We start from the raw sequence: 9600 nt of genomic DNA, 5'->3' as shown, positions 1-9600 counted from the left end.
AAAGATGCTCGAACTGAAACCATAACTCTTCCCTCTAGGAGGGTGAAATATACCTATCCAAGAAAAGGCGTGTAAATAATCCCAAGACATGGGAGGAGAACCTGTTGGTCTACCGAGGAGATGTGACTGCTACCATCAACAGGCCTTGCCCTCCAGCTGGAAAGTAGTGAAATCCACCCTGTGGGACTCAAATACCCTCATGTTGTGCAGTCTATCCCTACACCTATCAATGAAGTCCTAGGGATTCTCATGCTTCTCACCCTCGAAGACAGGAGGGTGTAGCCTAGTATATCTGTCCAATAGCTTCTGCGGCTCGCCGGCCATGGTTGGTCTGGGCTCAGGTACGTCTGCTGCTACTATCTGAGCCCTACCCACGGGTAGTATGCCCGGGGTCTGATATACAGCAGTTGCACACCTAGGAGCCTGGGCAGTAGGGGTCTGTGCTCCCCCTCCCGCCTGAGATATGGCTGGGTCTACTGGAAATAAACTAGTCTGGATCATAGTATCCGTGAACCGTAGCATATGACCCATAATCTCCTGAAAGCCCGATGCTGACATGAAATCTACCGGGGCTGGCACTACTGCAGGCACCTGGCCCTGCTCCTCAATAATAGGATCATTTACTGGATCCGATGGTGGTATAGTTGGGGCAACTCTCGGATGTCCTTGTCCCCTACCTCGAGTTGGTGCCTTCCCCTAGCCTCTACATCGGCCTCTAGAAATAGGGGGACCAGTTCCTCCCGGGTCGGAACATCCTTCGTGTGCGTTCTCACCTTCTGTGAGAGAATAAAAGAAATACACTTAGTATAACATCAACTGCATGATAGGAGATGAAGAAAGAGTAGTTTCCTAACAACTTATAGCCTCTCGTAGATAAGTACAGACGTCTTCGCACCGATCCGCAAGACTCTATTAGGCCAGCTCATAACTTGTGAGACTTACGTGAACCTAGTGCTCTGATACCATGTTGTCATGACCCAATTTCTCCTATAGGCCATGATGGCACCCAACGTTGCCGCTAGGCAAGCCTACAGTGAACTAACTCTGTGATTCTTTCTTTTAAAGATTTGAAATAGTTGATTTTTAGTTTGTATATAAATAAGAAGTAAGCATTTAATAAAAATGAGAGATCAAGATTTTGAGAAACTAGTAGAATATACAAAAGAATACTACACTACTGTCCGAAGTGAAATAGACAGAAAATACAAGCAAAAGAAAGACTTTGGCTGCTGCAGGACGGGCTCAGAAGGTAGCTCATCGCGAAGTCTCTTAGTAGTAGTCAAGGATGCGTGCTAGACTGATATCCAGATGCACTTTCCTTAGATCCTGAACATTTAGTGTAGAAGTGTAGCGTGAGTACATAAACAACATGTACTCAGTAAGTATCCAGTCTAACCTCGAAGAAGTAGTAACGAGGGGTTGACTTTGACACTTACTATGGGCTAACAATAAAATGTCAAAATTATAACTAAGCATGGATTACATAAATATAGTAGAAAGCTCAATAACAGGAAATAATAGGCAATCCTCTCACTAATAGTAAATCTCAAATTTATTTCCATCATTTAACAATTTATATCTCAGTCCAATGAAGCAATATCAATTATTATTGGTTCCAAAGATTTATTACGCGCAACTTATATCGAGGTCGTACTGCCCGATCCAACATAAAATATTTAAACTGTACACTGCCTAGGGTTGAATGGCACGAACCATAGATGCATCTATCTGCTACCGAAGTGTTTGGCCTGCTTCACGAAAAGAGAAAATACTTTATAACAACCGATTCAAGATTTATTAAGAGGCTAATATTTAAAGAAACACCAATTCTCAATAACAGTCAAGTGACCCATCAACAACTTCAAGTAAGTGAAATTTAACCTTTTAAAATTTCTTTATCAAGTTTCAATATGACTTAAGCAATTAAGTTAACAAGTAAGCTGCAAACATCATAAGTATAGTATGGAATGGGTCCTAGACAACCCGGACAATAGCATAATTAGTAGCTACGTACGGACTCTCGTCACCTCATGCGTACATAGCCCCCACAAATAGGAGCACATATTGATTATATCACATATGGGGTTAGTTCCCTCTTACAAGGTTAGAAAAGAGATTTTTACCTCGTCTCAAAGCCTACTTTCCGGTCTAAGATTGTGCTCAAATCCTCAATTCGGTGTCGAACAATCTAAAACTAGTCAAATGGTATATAAATTAACCAGTAGATGTTCAAAAGTTTATATCCTAACTATCAAAGTGATTTTCCAATCCAATTTGAAGAATCCCAAAAATTCACCCTCGGGCCCACGTATTTGGATTCAGGAAATTTTTGAAGAAGTTGTTACCTATAACATCATGAACTCAAATATATGGTTTTCACTAAATTCCATAACAAATTTTGCGGTTAAATCATATTTTTATTAAAACCCTAGGTTTTCCCTTAAACCCATGATTTTCACTAGTTTACATGTTATAATCTACACATAAACTATGCATTTAACTCACATTGTGTAGAAATTACTTACCTCAAAGTGTTAGGTGAAATCCCCTCTCTAAGAGCTCCAAGAATCGCCCAAACAATAAAATAAATAAGCTCAAAATGTCTAAGTCCCAATTAAATTGGGTCTGCCTGCAGCGATTTTTGCACCTGTGGTCGCAGGGCCGCATCTGCAGCATCGCTTCTTTGGATCGAAGTCCACTTCTGCGGAAGTGCCCAAGGATGGTTGGCTCCACTTCTGCGGACGGGGTCCCATTTTTGCGGAGCGTGGAGCGCACCTGCAGTTCCTGGGCCGCTTCTGCGAGCTCGCACCTGCGGCTGGCCCTCTGCAAGTGCGATTACACTAGAAGCTGAAGGCTTCAGCTGATGCTCCCAAGTCCAAACTTGGTCCGAGCCTCGTTCGATTAACACACGGGACCTCCGAGGCCCTGCCCAAACATGGCAAAAAGTTTTAAATCATGAAACAAACTTGATCGAACTCCCTGAATGCACCAAACAACATTAAAACTAAGAATCACACCCCAAACCAATTGAATCAAAAATATGACACTAAATATGTGCCGAAATGTACTTAAACTACTCGGAATGACACTAAATTTTGCATGCAAGTCTTAAATAACATTACGGAACTATTCCCGATTTCGAAATATCATTTGGACCTCGATATCACCAAAACCTACTCCAAACCAAATTTAAAGAACTTTAAAACCTTCAAAGAGCCAACTTTCACTATTAGGCACTGAAATACTCCTAGGTTATCCAAAACCCGATCCAAACATATGCTCAAGTCTGAAATCATCATACGAACCTATTGGAACCGTCGAATATCGATTTCGAGGTCTTTTTACTCAAAACGTTGACCGAAGTCAAACTTAACCTTTTTAGCCAACCTCAAGGAACCAAGTGTTCTGATTTCAACCCGAACTCTTCCAAATCTCGACTAGCCATCCCCGCAAGTCATAAAATAGTAAAAGCACGTACGGAAAGTCTTTTTTAGAGGAACGGGGTTCTAGAAAGCAAAACAATCGGTCGGTCATTACAATGGTATTAAGTGACAAGTTCGAATTTTACCCGAAACGTGTTAGCATGAGCTGTTGAGATATATACTATTAACCATTAATTTTGGTTTGGATATAGTATTTATTATGAAATAATTATTTATTCAATTTTAATAAAGTTTTAAATATATCATATATCATTTGTGTCCTTTACTTATATAGTGGATGATTTAGTATATAGAGTTTAACTTATACACGGAAGATTAAATCATAAGTTCTTATAAGTATAAAGATCGTGTTCGCAATCTAATGATGTAATTTGATAAACCATCAAGATTATTGTAGCACAAGATTAAATATAAGTTATCTTAATTACGGGAGTAGTTTAATTTCGACTTCTTGTGCTAGTATATTTTTTATGTATTGAATGGACCAAGTAGAGATAAATATTTTATACTGACTTAATAAAATAATTTCTCTAGCCACTAAACGTACTTATACTCTTAATTTTATATAATTATTATTAATTGTGTATATTATTTAATGTTTTGATTTACAAAAAGGCGAGATACTTTTGTGGGTCAATATACCTGGTAAATTGGACATTGATGATATATGTTAGCGAAGTAAGAGTTAGTTGAAGGAATCCATGTCTCGGTCTAGAGATTGATGATACAACTTTATGAAAGCTTATAAGTTTTCATTTGTAAACCCTGCAGGTGGATTTTGTATCTGTCACATGAAATAAGTTAAGAGAAAGTCTAAAGGAAATAATCAATGAATTAAATTATCAGTAATTTGATTTATTAAATTAATATCTGAATCTTAACATGGGGAGTTAAATCAGGTATAATGGAAGAATTTTGAAAATGAACTGAGCAGTGCAGTTACGAATTTTTAGTGGAACAATTCGCAATTTATTATAGTAGTATTAATTCGGATATTTCGAATTAAGTCCATCATAGGAAGCCTTGTTAATTAATATTGTGGTTCCTATTGTGCTCGAATAATTAGAAATTAAATGAAATCATATTTCTTGGTGGAAAAGGAAGACCCAACAGGTTCAGAAAAAGGTTTTAAACCCTAAAGCCCTCTTATTCCATAAGGAGGTTCTACATGATTTTTCTAGGAGAAATTCGCCCACACGAATTTCGCTAATTCCGGTCATTATTGGAGTCACGCAATAAAAGACTGTGGAACTGGAGGATGATCTCGTAGACGGTTTTTGCTCTTACATGAAGGCTCGTTTCACGATTGCGATCACGCTTCAAGAGATAAGTATCGATATGATTAAAATCTGTAATTATATGTTGTCTATATTATATGCAAGTGATCCTGGCTATTTGCTTCCGCAGTATATACGTATTTTCCATCATGAGCTCCATCTATGAAAATTTGAGATATCTTCATTAAATGCTGGGCTTGAAGAACGAAACTTTTCGAATTAAAGTAGTATTAAATGAATGGAAGAAAAATTTTGTCATGTGATGGAATCAAACATTAGCGTAGTGGAATCAAACATTAGCGTAGTTTCTTATTCCCTTATAGATAGAGGACCTACCTCCCTCATTTGGTTCCTCGAGTCGCATAGGAAACATATATGTGAGGAATACAATAGAGTTTGAGCGATTTTACAGTAAATATATTTCAAAAATGATTGTTTTTGTTTCAAGTGTTGAAATAGGCTCCAGGATTTTGTTATATTCGATATTAAGTACAAAATTTCTCCTTACTATAGTGATACTGTTTTGCGCTTTTCTACCCAAATTTTTAAATTTAAATCAGAAGGGGGCTTTTACGTAAAAAAATTTGGTATCATTTTTTTCCTTCTTCTTCCATTCTTTTATTTGGATTATTCACGTGGGTGCTGCACATGTCCGAAAGAAGATTATAAGCATGTCCATCACCTATCAAAATACCTTTCATCTCGCAATATTCGTGCATTAATATTATAACACATAGTATTTTTTTATCCTTATTGCATGATAAAGGGAATAATGCCAAGATATGATAGAAATTAGTGACAATAAGTGAAGCTTGAGTACATTTTTTACCCGAACGAAAAATTAAATTTTCTAAGAGATTGAGTAATTTTATGTCTAGCATTCTTCTGTAAAGATAGAAATTAAAGGTTCTCTGCATACTATACACAACAAAGCTAGAAACTTTAGTCATGTTTAGGGGAAATGTCCAATCATGAAAGCGAATCTATATGTGAACCACACACTTCCTTGTACATTAAAGGAAGCCCTCATTGGGGGAAAAATAAAAAGGATATTTAAGATGATCTTTGGTGTTGAACATATATAAATATGTTTTTGATTTATATGAAAAGTTTTTTTTTTTTTTTACACTATCAAGTTAGCTAGACTTACTTGTTGTATAGATAGCACTAATTATTGTCTTATTTTTAATATTGCAAATCTCACTTTTTATGGCGGATAACCTGTAAATAATTTTTGATTGACCTGGTAGTATAAAAAAATTTTACACCGTAGTGCATAGTACTTAAACTATATAAATATAGAATTAACAAGAGGTATCAACAAGCTGGAAATTAGGCAAAAAACAATGGCTTTGAAGAGATATCAACCCTACTTGGCAATGATCTTTATACAGATATTATATGCAGGCATGGCTTTGTTCTCTAAAGCTTCCATCTCCAATGGCATGAACCCTTATGTGTTTGTGGTTTATCGACAAGCATTTGCAACTCTCGCCTTGGCTCCATTCGCGATTTTCCTCGAAAGGTCTTGCCTACCTAGCTATATATACACACTTCAAATTTTCATCTTATATGTATATATACATGGCTTGAATCTTATGCTAATATGTTGTTATTTTAACTTTGATTCACAGTAACAAGACAACTTCCCTTTCATTCCTCTTACTGGTGAAGATATTCTTTATATCCTTATTTGGGTACGGATTCCCGTTCTTCTTGTCTATGCATACAACTTATACATGATGCATATTTGATTTGTATGAAGCAAAATGTATAGCATCCACAACAATTATGTAAATTTAAGAAGAAAATACAGAACTTAGTCAATTGGATCGAAATGAGTGTAATAGAGTGCAGCCTTATTAATTTAGCTATTTTTTTTAATGCATACATAGTTCAAGCAGAAAACAATAGGTTCAGTTGAAATCAGGGGACTAGACTTATATTTACCTCTAACTGCTTGCACTCATAGAATTAAAACTTTAGTATGAATGGAGTTAGACTTTTTATTGGGACGTTTGCTGCCTACTCCTTGGTGTGAATTTTCAGGATTACATTGAGCCTGGATCTATGCTATGTGTCAATAAGTTATATATCAGCAACATTTGCAGCTGCAGGCACTAACATGATCCCTGTTATCACTTTCATCTTAGCCATATGCTTCAGGTACTTGTCTAAATATTTAAGAGAAAATTTATGTGAAGGCGTCAAATATTAACTAATTACCTTGTTTTTGTTGAATTTAAAGGATGGAGAGCATTTGTTATAAGCAAAGCCATGGAATAGCTAAAATTATTGGTTCATTTGTGTGTGTTGCTGGGGCTTTAGTGTATGCTTTTGTCAATGGACCTCCTCTCTATCCAGAAAGCCATAAACAAGTTCATTATTTAACTTCAAATGCCACCTCCAAAGGGGAATGGATTAAAGGTTCTCTCATCATGCTCTTAGCCAACACAATGTGGTCATTGTGGCTTATTTTGCAGGTGCGTCCTTCAATTCTCTGGACTATTTAACCTATGACAGCGAGTTAGTTATCACGAGTCATCATTACTAGGTTACTAATTAATATTTATTATAAAAATTTGTCTTCGATTTAACTTATCTGATTGTATGAATACTTTTTACACTAGCAACGTATAAAACTTAAACTCTTTATATTAAAAGTAAAAATGAAATTAAGAAGTGTCACTAGTAGTACTATACGTTGTGGCCCCTATGCTAAAGACTCGTTGTACATCCATAAAGGAAAGTTTTACCTTTAATTCTTTAACGATTGTCGCATGCATGTATAGGAGATGGAGTAAAAGTATGCTTCAATTTGTTCAAACAGGGTCCAATTATGAAACAATATCCAGCAAAAATAAGGCTTACAACTCTTCAATGCCTCTTTAGCTGCATTCAATCAGCAATTTGGGCTATTTCAGTAAAGAGGGACATAGCAGCATGGAAATTAGGTTTCAATTTCAATCTTCTTTCTGTGGCTTACTGTGTAAGAATGTTTCCATCTCTCAATTTTGATTTTTTATTATAAGTTTTCTAGCTGAGTTATAATTAATTAATTCTCTTGAAAATTGACAGGGTGTGTTGGTCACTGGGCTCTCATATTGGCTAAGAGCTTGGGTGATAGAGATAAAAGGACCAGTTTTTACAGCTATGTTTACTCCATTATCCTTAATAGTAACAGCCTTCTTTTCATCTATCTTTTGGAAAGAGACTCCTCATTTGGGAAGGTTCATACTTCTAAATTTCCTTTTCACTCTAGTTAAAGAAAAAAAACATTGTATTTTCTCTTTATAACAACAACAACAATCCAGTAAAATCTCACAGAGCCGCTGGGAGGGTACGCAGACTTTAATTTGTTTTTTAGAGTAAAAAATTATACTTAAGTCACATTTTTGGGAAAAAGACAGCCTAAGTTTTAAACTTTACTTTCCATTAATAGCACTACTTTTTCAAGTGGATTACCTAATGGTTTGTCCCTCTGAAAAAATTGACAGTGTATGTGGAGCAATATTGCTAGTGATGGGACTTTATGGTGTTTTGTGGGGTAAACAAAAGGAAGCAGAGTGTAATAACACAAGTCATCAATGCAAAGAGGAAATTAGCAGCATATAATGCGTTAAACCAGCAGCAAGTAATGGGTGGAAATGGTTACATTAAGATGATTACAGATATTGAAGTTTTCTTTTGTATTCTTTCTTCTCGGTTTCTATGAGTGGTTTGTCTGGTTTAATGTGAGTTGTTGGATGTAGTTTTGGTAGTAAGTTTTTTTTGTTTTGGGAGAATTGCGTTTTGGTTAAATTTTTAAAAATATATTACTAATAGTCTAATACATATATTATTAGAAGTTTATTACTAGCGTATATATTTATGTATATAAGCATATATAATGTATGCATATCGACTAGAAAAAGTAAATAGTAAATTCGACCAACTAAGTGAAAAATACAATTAATAAATGAAAAGGTTTTGGAACTCAAAATTTTGAAGGGATCTTTACACAAATAGCCGGTCATATTCACTATTACTTTTTCTAGCCATATACATAGATTATACATTGATTATATATAATTATACACATGCAATACATAACTTATGCATATATTATGCATTCACCAGTTATTTATAGTTTAAGTGGTTGTGCGGTCGGCTATTGGGTTAATCCTTCTTGAAACCAATTTTATTTCTATTTGGGCCAGGAAACATTTGTCTTCTAGCGAAAATTTTGAGTAAAAATAACATGGGCTAGCCAGTTTTCGACCTAGTCATTCAAAAATAGCCAGCGTTTGCAAAGTCATTGAAAAATAGCCACTATTTTGCTGCAACAGGGAAAGTTCCAACATAATATAATGGAGATCGGTGCACTTGTGTATGAACTTGTAACGACCCAGCCGGTCGTTTTCAGAATTAACGCCCCGATTCCCTATTAACTGCTTTTCCCGTATCTATTTCTGCTATTGTGAATTTGCCGAGATGGTTCATCTTGAGTTTCGGGGTGTTTTGGGACACTTAGTCCCTAAATGAGAGTTGAAGTCTTAAAGATTGGACCATAGTCGGAGTAGTGTGAAGACGGGTCCGGAATAGAATTTCGTCGATTCTGTTAGCTCCGTTGGGTGATTTCGGGCTTAGGAACATGTCCTGATTGTGTTTTAGAGGTCCGTAGCTTTTTTAGGCTTGAAATGGCAAAAGTTGAATTTTTTGAGTTTCGGGTTGATAGTGAAATTTTTTATATCGGGGTCGGAATCCGATTCTGGAAGTTGGAGTATGTCCGTAATGTTGAATATGACTTGTGCGCAAAATTTGGGGTCAATCGGAGATAGTTTGGTTGGTTTCGGCATCGGTTGTAGAATTTTGGAAATTCAAGTTCATTAGGTTTGGAT

At 36.0% G+C, this 9600-nt stretch overlaps 1 protein-coding gene across 1 annotated transcript; it reads left to right on the top strand.

The window, feature by feature from the left end:
- The first annotated feature begins 5844 nt into the window (after positions 1–5844).
- On the top strand, positions 5845–8550 carry LOC104240460 (WAT1-related protein At1g43650-like). Its single transcript, XM_009795304.2, has 7 exons — positions 5845–6245; positions 6355–6417; positions 6770–6886; positions 6969–7203; positions 7551–7709; positions 7799–7950; positions 8218–8550. The coding sequence occupies exons 1-7, from the start codon at positions 6067–6069 to the stop codon at positions 8333–8335; spliced, it is 1023 nt and encodes a 340-aa protein (XP_009793606.1). The 5' UTR covers positions 5845–6066; the 3' UTR covers positions 8336–8550.
- The last annotated feature ends 1050 nt before the right edge of the window (positions 8551–9600 follow it).

Source organism: Nicotiana sylvestris, chromosome 4, assembly GCF_000393655.2.
Source record: "Nicotiana sylvestris chromosome 4, ASM39365v2, whole genome shotgun sequence".
Lineage (NCBI taxonomy): Eukaryota > Viridiplantae > Streptophyta > Magnoliopsida > Solanales > Solanaceae > Nicotiana > Nicotiana sylvestris.
The sequence above is the reverse complement of the archived record's forward strand: the minus strand, read 5'-3'. Positions and strand labels throughout refer to the sequence as shown.